Source organism: Uloborus diversus, chromosome 1 (genome assembly GCF_026930045.1).
Source record: "Uloborus diversus isolate 005 chromosome 1, Udiv.v.3.1, whole genome shotgun sequence".
NCBI classification, from domain to species: domain Eukaryota; kingdom Metazoa; phylum Arthropoda; class Arachnida; order Araneae; family Uloboridae; genus Uloborus; species Uloborus diversus.
In genome coordinates, this window is record NC_072731.1 from 14,386,802 (window position 1) to 14,406,828 (window position 20,027).

At 35.3% G+C, this 20,027-nt stretch overlaps 1 protein-coding gene across 1 annotated transcript in view; it reads left to right on the plus strand.

Annotated features, from left to right (window-relative positions):
- The window catches only part of LOC129234303 (dual specificity tyrosine-phosphorylation-regulated kinase 4-like), a 35,171-nt gene that overhangs the window by 12,894 nt on the left and 2,250 nt on the right, over window positions 1-20,027 (plus strand). Inside the window, exons 5-9 of the mRNA XM_054868298.1 lie at window positions 479-617; window positions 5,857-5,979; window positions 14,947-15,139; window positions 16,815-16,944; window positions 19,526-19,755. Coding sequence (XP_054724273.1) covers window positions 479-617; window positions 5,857-5,979; window positions 14,947-15,139; window positions 16,815-16,944; window positions 19,526-19,755 — 815 coding nt within the window. The remainder of the gene's footprint in view (window positions 1-478; window positions 618-5,856; window positions 5,980-14,946; window positions 15,140-16,814; window positions 16,945-19,525; window positions 19,756-20,027) is intronic.

Consider the following 20,027-nt stretch of genomic DNA (forward strand, 5'->3'; position numbering starts at 1 on the left):
ACTCTACCGATCGGACTACCACGGCCCAACCTTGACATTGTTCACTTCTTTTTTAGGAAGTTTAGGGGGAAAAGAATGCACTGTGTTAGCGCAGATTGGAGCTGGATTACTTTCGTTAAACTACTACGAAAGCCACCTAACTCGACTCATCGCCAATCACCCTCTCTTTTTAATCCAAAAAGACAAAAAGAAGTAAACATTGTCAAGGTCAGGCCTCGACTTATCAGAGTATACTGTACCTTTAATCCTCATAACGTATTGTATGCACCTTGTACTGGGGTGCCCAGTCTCCCTAAAAGCAAGGGTGTACCCCACCTACTCTACGCCCGTATCTCCCCCCCTCCCCAGGTGGGCATCCCTACCTTGTACCTAGTTTGAGCCTCTTTCCTTTTTGAAATATTTCTGCCCTGTGAAAAGTCACTCATAAAACAAAACATGGTTTTCCATGTAACGTAATTTTGTGTTCTTCTGTTCAAAGGTGCAACCTCTACGAGTTGATCAAGAAGAACCAGTATCAAGGTTTCAGTCTTGGTTTGATCAGGAGGTTTGCGTTCTCTCTCGTCCAGTGCCTCCGCTTGTTGCACAGAGAAAATATCATCCACTGTGATCTCAAGCCGGTATTTTTCATTTTCTTCTTCATTAAAAGCATATTAATAAAAGCTCCCAACAGAATTTTATTCAGTTTAACTGAACAGTTTTTTTCCTAGTGCGATCAACCAAAATGACGTCTGAATTTTCATGTGCCACCAATAAGGCGCGGATGTCAATGGAGCAGGGAATTTCGATGCCCAGTTTCTCAGAGGCAACAGGGATTTCACGATGCAAAATAGCACTAGGAATTTGAACTGGCCAAAAGTGCCTGTGCCAAATACACTATATGACCAAAAGTATTGGGACACTTTCAAAAATTCACATTTTTACAGATTTCTCGAGAAGTAAAAGACTAATTGCTCTGTAATTTTTTTCACATAAAAATTATACTTTAGCTGTCATTTTCCAATAACAATTAAGTCTGCAATTCATTAATGGGACCAGCAACCAATTGTGGAAACAAAAAAAGGTTTTTGATCATTTTTCATTGTAAATAGCTGGGAATAAGCTATAAATTTCAGAAATAAGTTAAAAATCTATCAAAAATTTGTTTTTATATTTTCGTGAAAGTATCTCTTATACCCACGGAGATATAAGCATTTCATTCAAAAATGCAAAATTGTTTTTGAAGGTTTTCGGTTAATATCATGCAGAGTTTTTCGTCAAACGTTACTGAACTTTCAGAATACTTGACAACATACAAGAGAAACATAATGATAAAATTTGAAGTAAAAATATTGAAAATTTAATGAAATACACTGCTCGACGTTGAAAATGCAACACCAAGAAGGAGTGGTCAGAAAGTGATGAAATTTAGAAAAGAAGGACAGACAGCAAGGAATAATAAATTAAGGATCTAATTTCAAAATGATGGGCAGAATACAGAGCGAGAACGGCGTCGGCTCAGTAGGATGTAAGACCACCACGGACAGCGATACATGAAGAAACACGTGTAGGCATAGAGTCAATAAGGGTGCGGATGGTGTCCAGATGGATGGCTCTCCATTCCCTTTCAACTATTTGCCACAGTTCGTCTTCTGAACGAGGCAGGGACAGAGTCTGCAAACGACGTCCTATCACATCCCACACATATTCGATTGGTAACAGGTCAGGAAAGTATGGTGGTCAGGGAAGCATTTGTGTGCCTTGGAGAGCATGTTGGCAGATGCGAGCACTGTGTGGTCGGGCGATATCCTGCTGAAAAATTGCATTAGGTAGCCCTTGAAGGTAAGGGATTGCCACCGGCCGCAGCACATTATCCAAATAACGTTGGACCGTCATAGTGACCTGAATACGAACTAGAGGTAATATGGAATTGTACGCAATTGCACCCCAAACCATTATGCCACGTTGTCGTGCGGTGGGACGTTCCACCGTTACTGCCGGATTAGATCTGTCTCCATGTCGACGCCATACAGGTATGCGGCGACTGTCACTGGATAAACAGAAGCGGGATTCATCTGAGAACACGACATTTCGCCATTCTGTCATCCAAGTCGCTCTAGTCCGACACCATACTAGACGTTGCTGTCTATGTTGTGGGGTCAATGGCAGTCTTCTTAGCGGACGCCGTTATTGTAGACCACGTGCGACCAAACGACGGGAAATGGTTCTGGTTGACACGGGAAAATTCAGGGTATCTTGCACCTGCTGCAGAATCGAAGAACAAGTGATTTGTGGATCTGCTACAGCTTGTCGCTGGATGCTTCGATCCACGCGTTCTGACGTCACTCTGACTGCCCCTGCACCCCTCAACCTTACCACATTTCGTTGTTCCAACCATCTTCGGCACAGCCGATGTACCGTGCTCGCATCCATGTGGATATCAGCTGCGATTTGACGTAGGGACCAACCTCCCCTTCTCAGTCCGATCAACATACCTCTCGTAAAATCGTCTATCTGCTGGAAGTGCCTTCGTTGACGGCGGCCTGGCATTCTCTCGTGTTACACGTTTCTTCTAAGACAAAAACAAAATTTATACGATAATTCTCCAGTCAGAAATAACGACACGAATATTGCCCATTCTGCAAGTTCCTTCCCTTATTATTTTACTTCATGTGCGTCGGAGAGCTCCGCATTTCACATCATTTACAAACCTCAGTGATGTACGTCTACTCTAAGATTTGCATAAATTTCTGAACACTCCTTCTTGGTGTTGCATTTCCAATGTGGGGGCAGTGTATGAACGTTTAAAGAAATTAATTTTTCACTGCGCATGCGCTTAAGATAGGAATTTATAATTTTTCTAATCCAAAGCTCATATATATCTTACAACTCCTAAAATAAATTTCAACTCAATACCTTTTATATTTAAAAAGTTATCAGCGATCCAATGAGGCAAAATTTATAATTCTTGGATAGGCGACCAATAGTAAGGAGTCGTTCTCAAACCGGCAACATTTTATTGTTATCGTTGCAGAGGGATTTATGATAAGATTGGATTATTTGCGAACGAGCCAAGAATTATTAAACTTCGACTCATTAGATGGCTGATAACTTTTTAGATTTTAGAGATATCAAGGTGGAATCTTTTATGAGATGTAGGATATATTTGGGCTTCCGATTATGAAGTTTATAAATTTCTATCTTTCGCGCATGCGCAGTTAAAAATAAATTGCTTTAAGCGTTCATACTTCATTAAATTTTCAATATTTCAACTTCAAATTTTATTATTATATTTCTCTAATATGCTCTCAAATATTCTGAAAGTTCAGTAACGTTTGAAGAAAAACTCTGCATGATTTGAACCGAAAACCTTCAACAGAAAAATTGCATTTTTGAAAGAAATGTTTATATCTCCGTGGGTATAAGAGATACTTTCACGAAAATATAAAAATAAATTATAGATAAGTTTTTAACTTATTTCTGAAATTTATAGCTTTTTCCCAACTATTTACAATGAAAAATGATTAAAACCTTTTTATGTTTCCTCAATTTGTTGTTCGTCCCCTAGATCAGCGTTTCTTAATTTCTTTGATTAGTGGAACCCTTTTTAATGCGCACTTTTTTGGTGGAACCCTTGGTTTTTCGTCAAAAGTTTACAGTGGTGTAGTCAGGATTCTGTTTTAGTGGGACCTCTGAGAGACTATCACATGAACTATTCGTCATTAAATTGCTAGTTAAATTGAATTCTTTATAGATCATCCCAATTATTGATAATTGTTATTGTAGAATACCAATGCACTCTTATTTGTGATTCTGAGTATGTGATTATTTTCTTATTAGGACAAGAATAACTAATGTGTTTTACCTACAATAGTGTCAATAATTCACATAAGTGTACACAGAAAAAGAAGGATGATTGTTTTAAGGATTTTGTTTTAAGCATATTTTTTTGTTTTAAGGATAAGAAAAAGTTTTTCTATCCTTAAAAATTAAAATGCCTCTTATTTTTCAACAATTTTTTAGTTTTTTTTATAAATCAAAGTCTTTGTTGTCACTGTGTGACAGACTCGGACAGAGCTAGAACATTTAGACGCTCTTGACTAGTACCGCCGTGTTAAGCACAAAAGTCGTATCTGCAGCTGAGCTCAAAATAAGAAACTACTTTTCTAAGCTTTACGCGTATTTGATTCAAGTTCCACTTTTTCAGGGTTTTTAAAAAATATTTCCCATCTACAAATAGCCCCAAAGCATTGTATAGGATAAGTAAAATGAGTTGAGAACCTCCTCGTGACAATAAATCAATTTTAACAAAAAGTATAGATATGACTTTTGTGCTTATCACGAGAGAGTACTGCTTCTTAAATTGGTCCTTACTAGTTAAATATTGAAATTGTCCTTTCAACTGCTGTCATAGATACTGAGAGAGTGGCTAGTATGAAGAGCAGAAAATTTGAAATTGACGTAAAAATTGTAATTTTAGGAAATATTTGGCAATGTTGTAGGAAAAGGAGTTTGGGATGCCATCCCGAAACTTTTTCAACATTGAAGTCGCTTTTCAATAGCTTCTTCCGGAATTTTTTCAAAATTAAAGTTTTTAAAACGCTTAAAAATTTTAGGCTACTTTTCGAGTCATGAGGTGAGAAGTGATGAGTAATAATGCTCAGATTAGTATACGAAAGTAAAAGGGAATTTCCTTTTAAAATTGAAAAGGCATTATTTTTATCGATATTTTGAGTTAAAAATTTGAAATGTGTGAAAAGACGGCTGGAGTACACCTTTTATGGGAAAATGATTACAGAGCAATTGGTCTTTTCTTTCTCGAGAAATCTGTAAAAATGTGAATTTTCGAAAGTGTCCCAATATTTTTGGTCATATAGAGTAGGTTATTTCTGGATCTTTTAACATGCTTCACGATCACGCGACACAGGCGCTAGCGATTTTCTGTATCTCGAAAATCCACCGACTGGCCATTTTGATCCCGGATCAGAACCCAGGTGTACGAGGCCAGCGCTTTACCACTACGCCACTCAGTGGATTTTAGTTGCTAGTTAAGAAAGAAATTAATGCACTATGAGCAGGACCTTTAAGGGAACTTTTACGTGCCTCTTAGTAAAGACATTTACTTTATAAATTATAGAATAGGATAAATGAGTTAATGAAGTAATAACTGTTAAAAGAGAATTGAATCAATCTGGAAAATTTTTACTTAAATATTTTTACAATATTTACTTGACTCTCAAAACGTGTAGTCAAAGCTCGCGGAAAGTTTACAATTGAGAATCGAAGAAAAGGTACATCTAATTTTTCACCAAAAATGAATTAAAAATAAAGTAAGATATACAATTACATATTTCCCTGCTTTTTTTAACCTGTATTACAGATTGCTTTCCTACTGTAAATTATTGTGCTTATCAGAATCAGTATCTTCTTAATCATTAAAAGTTTCAACATTTTTAGCTTGAAACTCTTTAAAATTATCATTATCTTAAGTTTTGAACCAAAGTCTTAGTTTCAACTAATTTTCATTTTTGTTCAAGTTTTCTCTAGGATGATATGGTTAAAGAAAAGTTTTGACAGTTTTTTTTGTTCTTCCTATTTTTTTTTTTTTTTTTCATTTTTAAGGGAAGAAAAAGAACGAAAACTGCGCTATTGATATTGAAACAGCTTCAGGGTTTTGGTTTAAACTTCCAGAGTGTCGATAGATATATGTTGTTCGGAACAATTTTCAAAGATAAAAGTTCAAAGAAATGTTTGAATCGAGGATTGGCAGACATAATTTTTTCACAGATCAACTGGTACAATTTATTTTGTTTTGTATAGCTATGTGAATTGTTTTTTTCCATAAATGATAAATTTAATCACTTCTATAAAATTTTGCAGGAAAATATTCTCTTAAAAAGCCGTGGAAGCAGCTCTATCAGGGTGATTGATTTTGGCAGTTCCTGTTTCAGTAATCAAAGAGTGTACACATACATTCAGTCCAGATTTTATAGGTCGCCAGAGGTAAATTTCGTGACTTTGTTTTTATTTTGGCATGTATTTTGTAAATTCTTAAGCTCTTAGCACTCAGTAGCATTCAATTTATTCTAACACGTATAGTAACTTAACAATGTTTTTAAGAATTGCGGAAGTTCCAACCAGCACGAAGTTTTGTTAATTTTCTAAAATTTACTGTACAACATTGAAAAATCTAACAACATCAAAAGAATAAGAAATAACTTATTAAAGTTTCGCTAAAAACTAGTGACAAGATGAAATAACACGATGAATGCTTTGATAATGAAAATAAGCTCTCTAATAAAATACAATGTGAATAACTCATAGAATTAGGATCATTTATCACAGAAAGGCTAATATATGATACTTCTAACAACATACGAAACATGTGACAATCTCAAAAGATTTATAACTTTCTGCTATCTTTATCTTTACTAATAATAAAGCTGAAAGTCCCTCTATCTGTCAGGATGTCTGTGACGCGCATAGCTCCTAGACCGTTCGGCAGATTTTCATGAAATTTGGCGCAAAGTTAGTTTGTAGCATGGGGGTGTGCACCTCGAAGCGATTTTTCGAAAATTCGATGTGGTTCTTTTTCTATTCCAATTTTGAGAACAAAAATATCATAAGATGGACGAGTAAATTACGAAATTATCATAACGTGGAACCGTAACATGAGCACAAGCCAATTGGCGAGAAAAATCACCATACATTGTTAATTAATAATAGCCTAGACAGTCTATTCGGCGTTACAAATATACATTGAGAGTAGGGATGTGTCGTTCATGAACGAACGGGTCAAAAAGAACGAATCCTCAAAATGAACGGATCCGTCCCTTCACTTATAAAATGAACGACCGTTCTCTTGAACGGTGAACAGTTAGGAACATTGTATTGATGCACTTGTGATAAAATTGCAATTTCTTTTCATGACATTCATCTTCAAATTTTTCACTCTCAATAAATCCCAAATTTTCTTTTCCTCAGTGCAGTACGATATATTCATTTCAAATTTTACTTTACTTTCTGATTTATTCTTCACTTTTCTTTAACCCCTTGCAGTTGCAATTTTCTAATCTATCCATTGGTAATGTTTTGTGTAACTTGTTTGGGCACTAACAAAATGTTTGGACATTCCGAGTTCCTCTCAAACGCACATGCTAAAACCCTTCTCGCGCTTTCTGCCGCCAAAATTATTTCTGAAAATACCTTTTCTCATTTTTCTGGCGATCCTTTTGTCTTCTTTTCTATAATATCCCTATTAGAGTTGGGCAAATTTCAATTGCATGATCAATTAAAGATTAACAATTGATTAATTGATAGACGTTACCACAACAACTAACAATTGATTAATTGTAATTGTGGAAAATTACAATTAACGATTAATTAATTGTTAATTGTAGTTTACTACAGTTAGCAATTAATTAATTGTTAATTGTAGTTTGCTACAATTAACAATTGTCAATTGTTTTGTGAATTTTAGTTAAAACTACCTCTTAAAAATTTACTGGTTTTGTATAATATACTGTGCAAGCGACAGGTCTACCTGGGACGTGGACGCTGGATGGGTACCATACTGTTATCTATTTAAATACACATGTTAGCAACTAATAAAAGATCAATACTCAACAGTAACTTTATTACAAGCAATAAATTATTTACTGCAGCATATGACTTTTCCCAAAAAATCTTATGGTTCCAGCGAAATTTCCTCAAAAAAGGAATATTTCAATTAAAAATTCAAAAATATTTTTTTTCCTAATTTTTTTACTAATAAAAGTTTAAATAAGATCTGAGAGAAATTTCAGAAATGTATCTTAATTACGTACATGATTATTATTTTTTTTTTTTTGTAAACAGAGCGGTTTCTGAGACCTCACGTCCCCTGTTATGTCCTTTTTTCTCACTTCCCCTGTTATGGGTTAAACTAAAAAAATGATTTACACAAACTTAAAACACTTAATTAAAACACAAACATTTACGTCGACCTGAACATGATTTTATTTTCACAAGCGTAAAAAAAATGTCAACTGATACTTTGTTATTTGAAGTTCTTGAGATGAAGCTAAATTTATAAAGCTATATGATTAACATAAAAATGATCTTGAAATTTCATGACATATGGAATCATTACGATTCTCTCTTACGACCATTCCATGAACAGAACAATAAGTAGGAATTCTCAACCTAGAGCGTCCCCTAAAGGGACGTAGAAGAATTTCAAGTGGGACGTGAATGTATTCCAAAAATTAAGTAGAAGAGTAAAATTGGCTAAATCACACACGTGAAGCAGAAAGAAAAATGGAATTCAGGGAAAACTTGTCTGGGATAATGCATGAGTATATTTTAATCAAAATAAGAAAATTCAAAATTAGGAAACAGAAAAAAATTGCATAAATTTCTTTAAAAAGTAATTTTATGAAAAAACCCCCGCTTTTGACAAAAGCATTTTGTATCGCGTATGTTTGAATACACTGGAGGAAAAAAAAAGCAAAGAACAACTTTTGTGACGTACAACGTATGCCGAAGAAGCTTTAAAAGCACAAGGGAACTCCAAATAGCTTATTTAACATAATCTAAGGAAGTTTTGTTACATAAATAGTGCAATACTTTCATTTTATCGTAGATATCCGTAAAACAGTAAAAACGATCCATATCACTCCAATAAAGCTTCTGACTTATAAATACTTCCTACTGCTTTTAATCACACCCTAAACATAAACCAATGCATGAGTCATGAATAAGAAAACTTCAATGTCTTGCATTATTAAAATGGAACTCTACAATCTTCCTGCTTAAACATGAAAATCGATGAACGGCGATGAATGAAGGAATGATAAAATCGATGAGCATATCGTTTGTTAAAGATGTTTTTCGAAACACTACTGCATGATTGTAAGAGAAGTCATATTTATTCTTTCATTATTCTGATTGAGATCCGTTTCGATATCTGCAAAATTATTAATGAACTTCGATGGTATCCAGTGGCGGATACAAGGGGAGGGTCATGGGGGTCATGAACCCCCCCCCCTTAAACCGTCGACAACAGTATCTATCCTCATTGCGTTCAAACACGTTATAGGCATAAAATGCAAACCATTACAGTATATTTTCAATTCATTAATTATATTTGAAAGTAAATATTTGAACAACTGCTTCGTTTCATTGCTTATGAAACTAACTTGTAACGTTTATTCCCCATAAAGGTGCTTTATTCCTGACAGATTTAGTGCTTTTTATAGACCCCCTAAGCAATTTCAATAAATTATTTTTTAAAAAAAAAACCGCCTTCAAAAAATACCCAGGAACTAAAAAGCAAAAAATAACTGATTACACTTACATTCTATTTCCTACCCAAACATAGAAATTAAATTTGTTCTACAATTCCAGTACAAAGTTCAACTAAACTAAACACCGAATATTAAATAAACAATGATTTAAATTACTTTACGATAAATTATTTTAAATACCTAAGTAATTATATACGATCTCTTAATTTTTAATAACCTTTTGAAGTCGGGGCCTCCTATAAACAACTACATAAAGTAAATGACAACCCATCGAATCCTGAATTAAACACTAATTTAACTATACGCGAAATTAGTCTTTAAAACTAAACCAACTCAGTTACGTTAGGTAGTAGTTTATAGGAGGAACCGACTTCAAAAGGTTATTAAAAATTAAGAGATCGTACATAATTACTTAGGTATTTAAAGTAATTCATCGTAAAGTAATTTAAATCATTGTTTATTTTATAATTCGGTGTTTAGTTTAGTTGATTTTTGTACTGGAATTGTAGAACAAATTTCATTTCTATGCTTTTGTAGGAAATAGAATGTAAGTGTAATCAGTTATTTTTTGCCTTTTAGTTCCTTGGTATTTTTTGAAGGCGGTTTTTTTTTATTTAAAAGTAATTTTTTTTGCTTTTTAGTGGTGTAAATAACACGGCGAGCGTCTCGGAGACTTCCGACGACTGTGAAGAAAGGCTTTTTCAAATGCGTAACTATGTACAAAAAAAAATTGTCTTCATCATTTGTTCAACTTTATCAAAGTTTGCTTTCCGAAAACAAATGCACGAGTCACTAAAAAAAAAAAAAAAAAAAAAAAAAAAAAAACGAAATCGCTTTAAGTTTAAATTTGTAAAATTGCAAATTTTAGAATTGTAATATTGTAAACTGTAATTTTGTAACTTATGTTTCGCAATTAGTGTTATGAAACTCGTGATAAAAGTGGCATGTTTCTTCACATAGCCCCACTATAGATGAAGATTAAAAATTCCACAGGAATAAATTTTATGTTTGCTTCAGAGAATACTTAATTCAAAATTTTCATTATCATTACTGTTAATAATATATATTTCTAGTACTTTTTTTAACTACAGGTAAAGAAAGTATGAACCTTTGTTTTATGGCCTTTGTTTATCAATGGGTTTTATATTTAATCGTTTGTGAGGGATATGGCATGAAATTTATTGTTTTACCCTTCTTTTCCCTAAAGAACAAATAGGGTAAATCAAAGATTTGGAACCTAAGTTAGACCACCCCTAAACAAAACTACCACTAAACAAAAAAAAAAAAAAAAAAGCATAAAAACCGGTTCACTAAGTGAAACGATATACAAAGTTAATAAAGTACAAATCGATTTAAATGTGAGTATGATATTTGAAGAGTTCCTTCAATTTCATCAAACCTGAACTTGATTAACAATAGATCGACGAGGAACTATGCTGTTTCAAAAAAAAAAAAAAACTTTTTCTTATCGGTGCAGGTAGGGACGTGCACAGAAATTTTGGAGCCCATCACAAATGACTTTTCCCGGCCCCTCTCCATATTGTTTACCCCTATATTTCACCGTTAGTTACAAAAATATTGGGCCCCCTCCAGGCTCGGGCCCGGGCCAACAGGTGTCCCTCCCTGTGCACGCCCCTGGGTACAAGTGTCTTCGAGTATTTATAGAACATTGTACAAAGAAAATCAAATCCGACGAGTTCAGAACTTCCTCCTTTTTTTTGAAGCATGCTAATTAATATAACACTAATTTCAAATTGAACTGGCGGCATCGTGAAATAGTAAATCCAGAATATTGGTCAAACAACAGAAATCATACACATTTATAATGTATATCATTAAAGAATATAAATTAAATCGTGGGGGAGGGGTGTTCTGTACTCAATTCCCCCTCAATCGAACACTAAATATATTTAAAAATTGGAATATTAAATAAAGAACTTCATATTTTAGTGCCTAAGTTATTTATTAGTAAATAAAATATTAAGGTAATTGATTCAACTATTAAAGTAGCAAAGTAAATTTAATTTACTGCTTTGCTACGCAGTAATAAATACATTAGTAACACCTTTAATAAAAAATTATCATGCGGCGCAGCGTTGAGAAAATTAATCATCCATGTGCCGCGAGAAATAAATATCGTTCAAGAGAAAGCCAAAAGCTTAGGTGTGAAAATACACCGATCACAGCAACACCACGTGATCATGACGTATGAAATTTAAAGTTTCTTGGATTTCTCCGGGACCCCTTATCAGATCCAGACCAAATTACAATGGGACCATCTGGGAAGTATACCCTTCCAAACAAAAACAAAAAAAAAAAAAAAAAAAATTCAAATCGGTCCAGTAGTGTTGGAATAATTCGAAAACACACATAAAAAGTCGCAATACGAAATCAAAACCTCCTTTTTTGAAGTCGGTTAAAAAATCATATCCAAAATCGTACGTTTGTTCATGGGAGGGCGGAATCAATTTTCAGCACGACCCCCCCCCCTCGAAAGGTTTTCTGTATCCGCCCCTGATGGTAGCAAATTCCTCCTCCCGCCACAGTTTATCCATGGTTTATGGTCAACATGGATCGAGCTCTACAGAGAGGGCTCTCCTCTAAACTTAAAATGTATAGGGACAGTTGGAGTAAAGAGACATTGAAGCTTCATGTTTCAACTTTAGATCTTTGATCTTCGTTTGGATAGATTGAAAGATAAAGTTTTGTGCATTGTGTCCAAGACTATCCTCTCTGAGCGTAACTGGGCACGACAAATTTGACTTTTTGACTGTTCGTTAGCGAATGAAATCATTTTTACATTTATCTCAGAGACTAGGGGTGAATGGAAACTGATCCCCCCCCCCCGGTAGTGGATGTAAGTAGGTAATGGCAAGAAACACAATCAGTTGGAAAGCTTGAGAAGTTATACAACAACAATGCTGATTCTTTGATTGACAAGTCGCACGTGACCCGTTCAGTCCTCCAAATGTTACCTTTAAATATTAAAATAAAAAAATCGGGCAAAAACATTCATTAAACGCATAATTTGTGTAAAATACTGACGAAAGTGTCATTTACGCCCAAAATTTAATCTTCCAAAAAATAGGAAGAATGACAAATCTAATTGTTTGAATATACTCCAGTGTACAGCATTTATGGGGGAAATGGAAACATTTAAACTGCATTATTAAACTGGGAAGGAGAAATTCATAAATAAATGTTTTTAGTAACCTTCCACATGACAAGAAAGGTCAGTTAAATTCCCGTTTTCAGACTTGCTGGAGAAGAAAATGCAAGAACACGAATCTTTTAAAAAGTTTTTCATTGTCATCTTCAAACAATGATGACGATTATACATATGTTTGCAAGCGCGCGAAGCTCTCAGAATGTCTTCTATGTGTTACCTACAGTTGTTAAAAACCTAACGTAGCAGCGTTGTGAAGGCTACACAGATCTTAATCACAGCATTAATGACGCTGCTAGGTTATGTTTACACCCAACTAGTTTTCTTTCACAAACGGTTTAGCTTCAAAAATCACTAGGAGTGTACTGATTTACTCCATGCTTGTTATTTACCCCAACTTTTCCCACCTCAATTCAGTTGAAACGCTTTTAATCCAAGTAGAAAATGTTTATGCTTCTAGTTAGGGCCGTTTTTATGTATTCGAAATTTTAGAGCCCGATTACAGTTTCGGAAATAAGAAAACAATCTTTTTCTCTGCACAACAAAAGAACAAGCTTAATTCAGTTATAATTCGCATCTAGTTTTACCATGACAGCATCAAAAATATTTGTGAAAGGTTAAATGAAGCGATGCATAATCGAATTGAGCTAATGATAAAAGCCAAAGATTGTCATGCTAAGTGTTCGGAAGAAATTCTGTAGTGATTTTTGAAATACTTTGATAAATAAATGAATTATGTGTAATGTTTTCCCTTTTCACGTTAATTTTGCACAAGAGGTTTAAATTATCTATCATACTAAAGCATAATGGCGAAGTAGAGCATATCCAACTTTCAGAAAAGCTGCTTTTTACGAAGGAAAGTTGAACATTGCTGCACAAAACGTATCACATTTTACGTTTAAATAATTGTAAATTTCATTTAAAATTATTTTCTACATTCTAGTTTTGTGACATATAAAATTGCATTTCATCATAATTGCCGCATACGTGTTTATATCTGGAAAATGAAACATATATGATTTATGATTCGCAATCATTGGTATCTAAGTTTTGCAATTTTGTTCTGAAGCTTTATGAGCTGAAGTCTCCACCCCCCCCCCCCCAAAAAAAAAGCTTAATGGTAACTAACCGAACAATAATTAAAGACGTATGTTAACGTATTTGATGAAAATACGAAGTAGGGGAATGTGGGACAAAGTTAAATAGTGTGGCAAGGTGAAATGGTGAGATATTTACCTTGTTTTTCGTTCCAACTATCTAGTAATATGTTAACAACGTAGTAACACGTGTATTCTTTTCCGGTCATTCAAAAGTTGCCTCTGACGATCAAAGCACATGATATAATACTGGCAATGTCCAAAAATTGATACTCATATTATAATATTTTCTTGTACACCAGAAATTCTTTTTGTCAAATTAATGCGGTAATGTTCTTGTTAAAATTTTACATTTTAAATATTTTGTTTTATAAAATATTTAAATGCTATTTTAATTGTTTTGTACAGTTTGTCAAGTGGACGCGGGACAAAGTAAAATAGTTCATTTCGTTTACATAACCAATCGTTGGGTATACACTAATTACAATCGCGACTTAATACAATACACTTAATACAATACCCACACGAATTCAAACTCCAACGGAAGGGGAGTAACTCCCCAGGGAGGATTAGTGCTTCATGCTTTTGTTAAGAGCGTTGAAATTCTTCCTTTGAAGATGGTGCGGTTTGGAAAACACAAATTCTATCTTCTGATCTAGAAGTTACAAAGCAAGAATGTTTGGCGCATTTTTTCAATCAGGGTTACTTTACTTGGTTGGTTTTTTTCTATTACTGTGCCTACGTCATGAGAGAACCCCCGATACAATACAATACAAATGTGACGACCAGCAAAAGGCTCCGGGTCCAGCTAAGCTGGTCCTAGTCAGTTTATAAGTCCCAAATGAAGATCAATGGTCCTCTTAAAGCTATCCACCCCCTTGCTCATTACCGCCTCTTCCAGTAAGTTGTTCCAAGTGCTCACGACCCTACTAAAAAAAGCAATTTTGCCTTATTTCCAGGTTAGCCTGAGAAATTCATATATTCATTAATAAACTCATTCATTGGCAGCCTTCAGTTTTTAATTATTTACTTTGTTTATTCATTTCTTCACTTATTCTCTTATTCATTCACCATTTTATTTACTCATTCATTTTCTCAAAATTAGATTTAATAAATCAATGAAAAATATTCTATTTTTCACTTTGCTGCACAAAAAGGGGGGGGGGAGGGGGGAGTTTTCCACTTTTTTTTTGGTAGGTTCTAATTTACTGCCAAGAATAAAGTTTAAATGTAAATTGGATTATAAAATGCGCTGTTCTTCCTTTACATATTTTTTTCTTTCAAAACAAATTTTTAATTTGTTCAGTATTGAAAAAGATAAGTTATCTTAACTATTTCACTCTGCCCCACACTACTCTGCACATAAATTTCAAAAACTAAACAAATACTGAAAAATGAAATTAAATTACGGTTCTTTCAGGTTATTCTGGGTCTTCCTTACGGTCCACCGATTGACATGTGGAGTCTGGGTTGCATCTTAGCTGAGCTCTACACCGGCTACCCTCTGTTCCCTGGCGAAAATGAAGCGGACCAGTTGGCATGCATAATGGAGATATTCGGGCCCCCTCCAGCTTCCGTTCTTGATACAGCCTCGCGAAGGAGACTCTTCTTTGGTAAGAGCCGGACGATTCCTCCTCCAAACGAGTCACAGCACTAAGTTACCGCGCTTGAACCAAGACTGAGGCAGAACTGCATGCAATGTTCCGACAGCCTGTTTATGCCATCTAGAGAATGAAGGCTCTGGATGTGGATGGCATGACCGGCATGTACAGTAAAACCTGTGAAGTTGACCTCCTGTCTAAGTTGACCACTTTTTTCAGGCACGGAATTAGTCCTTGTCATATAAACCACCCTCCGTAAGTTGACCACCTGTTTAAGTTGCCCACTAAAGTAGTGCACCGCAAGTGGTCAACTTACACAGGTTTCACTGTAGTTCTGCCTCATCCCTTGGCGTAATGGTGTATTGTCCGTTTTTCAGGAGAAGGCACTTGACTCCCTCGTCACGTGGTATCCGATGATTCTATTTCGCTGTTTTCGGCAGAAGGTATATTCGGGTCATAGCATTTTGTTGTAAAAGCAGCAGTTTTTAAAATGTAAGAATAACTAAAATGTCATCAGACAAGTGAAGCAAGTGATGTAAAGGACACTAAGACTTTTTTGCACATTAAAATGCACGCCCAAGTTAAGGATATCTGGTTTTGTCTCCTTTAGAAGCGCGTGGATTATTGCTTACCGATGACCCCGGCTTAAAATGGAACTCTGCGATCGAGGAGATGTGGCGATGTGCCTTCTCGTAAAAAACGGACAATAACTTACTGCACAACCTTTAAATGCATCGTGTTGCCATTCGCCAATACCCAATGCAGTCTTTTAAACAAACTGAAACATCTTTTTCTTTAAAAAACTTAAGCGTATAACAAGTTTGTCTCTATGTTGTATAAAAATTAAAGGAAAATTTTATTTTTCATTTTCTGTGTTAATGCTAGACAGCGCAGTGGTTTGTAACCGTTTTGGTATCACGACCCTCTTTGTGTCTTTGTGCCCAATGAATCACTTGCCACCGTTTATGTTGGAAATAAAGTAACATTCCTGGCCATGTGCCTCCTGTCCTCCATGTAAATATTTTAAAACTAAATTTGGTTCGACATCTACGTTAAAATGCTAAAACCTTTTTTTTTCACTTCTAAATCGAAGAAGAAAGACATTTTGATTTGCATACAACTGAGCAATCGCAGTAGGGATTCAAGTTATAAAACTTCGATGAAGTGATTCTTCCTTCGATCTTTTTCAATGGTACTCGCGAGTAGGTGCACGTAAGTGCGATTTGTAATGAAATGGCGGGATGGCATGTTTTTAAATTTCTTTATGATTTTACTTTAAATAAATTTTTATGAAAGTTATATTGACAAGTTTTTGTGACTATTCAAGTAGAATTTCAGTTCATACTTCACATGTGTGCCGACTCTGCCATAAAATTTTCCAGCAGTTTCATTCAATATTTATAAGTTTTGCTTTTTTGTTTTACGGTGGACAACAATAGCATTATAAATTTGTAAACGGCTGTGAAACCGCGGGAAACAAATTCTCAATCATTCCCTAAAAAATGCTTGAATGATTGTATTGAGGGCTTTTTCAACCAGAAATGATATAACAGTTTTGAAAAACTTCATTTACATAACTTATAAAGTTAAATTTCTTATTTTTAACTATACTTGTATGTTGAAGTCAGTATGAAATTGCTCTTAAGTCTTTCTTTTCACAGTATACAAGTGTCTTTTTTTTCAGTAGATTCGAAAGGTGTTCCTAGAACCTTAACAAATAGTAAAGGTAAGAAAAGAAAGCCGTGTTCCAAAACATTGGGAGTCGTCATCGGATGCAACGACGAAGATTTCGTCAACTTCCTTTCCAGATGCTTAGAGTAAGTACTAGATGTGGGACGCACTTTTAACGTATTATTGGAGTTTTTATGCTAAATCATTTTTAAAATAATTACTTTTGCGTCATAGGGTCATTTATTTCGTCGAAACGGATACTTCGCTGCATTGGTATTCGTTGTAAAGGAATTTAATTATATTATCAAAATGACTTGAAATTTTCTAGAGCATTTTGGAGCTGCACTGCAAATCTTTCCGACACTTTTTGAACACAATTTGGACACTTTTTGAACAAGGAAAATTGTTCCCGTTTTCAGAACACTTCGCGGAATGCAGTAAAATCTCGATAACTCGAAGCTTTTAACTCAAATATTCCTTTATCTCGAAATTTTCATTGGGTCCCAAACTCTTAAGACTGTTGTGGAAACTTCCCATAGCTCGAACTACAAATAACTCGAACGTTTTAGCCGTTCCTTTGATACTTCGAGTTATCGTGAGTTGACTGTAATTCACAAAACAATAGTTCAGTCAACACGAACACTCTATAACAAAAACGACTCGCCAAAAAGGAGTGGTCAGAATAAAACGAAATTTTACATACGTGAGGACAACGCTCATAATAAGAAAGTGATAATAAAATGAAAGCAAAGTGATATTTTTTTACTGGAGCAGTCCCAATGAAGGGAGGTTTATTACCCTGTTAAGCCACCTCTAGCATGAATGTGCGAGACCTTACAGGGGAGCATTGAGGCATAGCAGTCTCGTACGGTGTCCTACGTCATCCCGTACCAGTTTGCTGTAAACACGCCACTAGTTCGATCAAACTCATAGGCTGTCCAGTTTACCGTCTCAAGTGATCTCGGATATGCTCTATTTGTGACAATTCAGGGCATCGTGCAGGCCAGAGAAAGTAATTATGTGGAAGTTTTTTTTGACACCCGTGCCGCGTGTGACCAGAGCCTGATTACTGCAAGGGCACGTGGGGCACAGGCTTCTCCTCTTAGATTTCAGGGGGCCCAAAATCCCCCTAATTTATCATAGTAATTTAAAATAAATGATAATTTCACTCAGAATCTAGAGTACAATGATATCATTGATATTTTTGCAAATGCCAAGACAAGGAAAAAAAACTCTTATTTGTTAATAAAATTTCCACTTAAAAATTTGATATCTTTTGCAAATCCCAAAACCCACTCCCAGTTTAGTCTGTATTTACTATTAAAAGTTATATCATAGATAATTTTTATGTTTATGGTTTTCGGTTAGGGGCAAATTTTAACCACATCTTATATAATTATAATGTATTATCTCTTCTACTTTTTAAATGTACCTTTATACTATATTGTGATGTGAGGTACCACCAAATTTAGCACAGCTGTGTTAATATGCAAGTATCGAAATATTTTATTGCTTCTTTTATAGCATGAGGGGGAATATATTGGGGGGGGGAGGCACAGAATGAATTTTGTGTGCCAGTGTCTTCAAATATTTTGGGCCCCTCCGGTGGGGGGGAGGGGGGCCTGAAATAGAAATGTGCCCCATGTCCAATATCAGAATGATCGGGCTCTGCGTGTGACTGAGCGTTTGTCTTGTTGAAAGAGTTTCCCGGGTAGTCCCGTTATGAGTGGCAACACATGTGACTGAAGCATGACACTAACGTACATTTATGCTGTCATGGTGCTGTGATTCAATAAAAGGGGTGACTATGTTACGTATATGATAGGACCATATGACGTCACCCCAGCTGTAGGTGCGGTGTGCCGCTGAAAAGTACAGGCACCATTTGGAAGTTCACAACGGGTTTTCTACAAGCGTTCAAAAAGCCATCATTACTCAAATTCGATCTGGATTCATCGCTAAAGACGATCTAGATCTATTTGGTTAAGTCCGTCGAACTCGACACTACTCCAAGTGGAGGCGACAGCGTGAATCTTTACCAATAATAAAGCTGAAAGTCTCTCTGTCCGAAGGATCTCTGTGACGCGCATAGCGCCTAGACTGTTCGGCCGATTTTCATGAAATTTGGCACAAAGTTAGTTTGTAGCATGGGGGTGTGCACCTCGAAGCGATTTTTCGAAAATTCGATGTGGTTCTTTTTCTATTCCAATTTTTAAGAACAAAAATATCATAAGATGGACGAGTAAATTATGAAATTACCATTCTGTGGAACCGTAACATGGGCACAAGCCAATTGGCGCGATACGAAATTATCATAACGTGCAACCGTAACATGGGTACCAGCCAATTGGCGAGAAAATTCACCCTACATTATTTGTAAATATGCAGGCGAACCAAAAGACCTTTTAATTTTTCTATTACGGGCAAAGCCGTGCGGGTACCATTAGTACCCTAATAAAACTCTGTGTAAAGTATGCGTTCAATAAAGGCTGATTTGTGATGCACTGATATCAGTTATCACTAAATGACAAACTACCAACATTTCAGATTATGAATGAATTTTGTGGTTTTTGGTATTTGGCGGTAATATTTACCTGCTATAAGATTAATAAAGTGCTATTACTAAATAAATATATGCTTTTTTTCTTTGTTTATTTCTGCTTACTTGTTGATTTCAAAACGAAAACTACATCTAAGGAATGAACAATGTTTTCTTCTCTGTTACAGCTGGGATCCTGAAAAACGGATGAAACCTGAGGAAGGACATAGACATCGCTGGCTCTCTGGAAATAGAGGTCCAGCTCACAGAAGACCTTCAACAACCTCGACAACAGTCAAGGAGAATGGTGCATCCAAGGACAAAAAGGAATCCAGGAATAACAAGGACACGAAGAAAGATTCCAAGACTTCTAATGGACCAAAAGAAGCCCCTAAAAAAACGACGCAGCCCAGGAAAAGTAAGATTAGTGTCGTAACCTGAATTAAAATGGTAGTTGGATCAAAATCTGTTAAAATAGTTTTAAAATTTTACCTCTGTGACTAAACTAGTAAAATAATATTTTACAAGAAAATTAAACGGGGGAAGGGAGCAAAGCTTATCTATTTTCATTTGTCTGACTTGCTTCCTCCCTTTATTGAAGTGAAACTTTTTACGCGAGGTCCTGCGAGCTAAGCGTAACAACATAAGCATTGGAGACAGCTGTAAAAATTGATTTTTTTTAAAGGATGC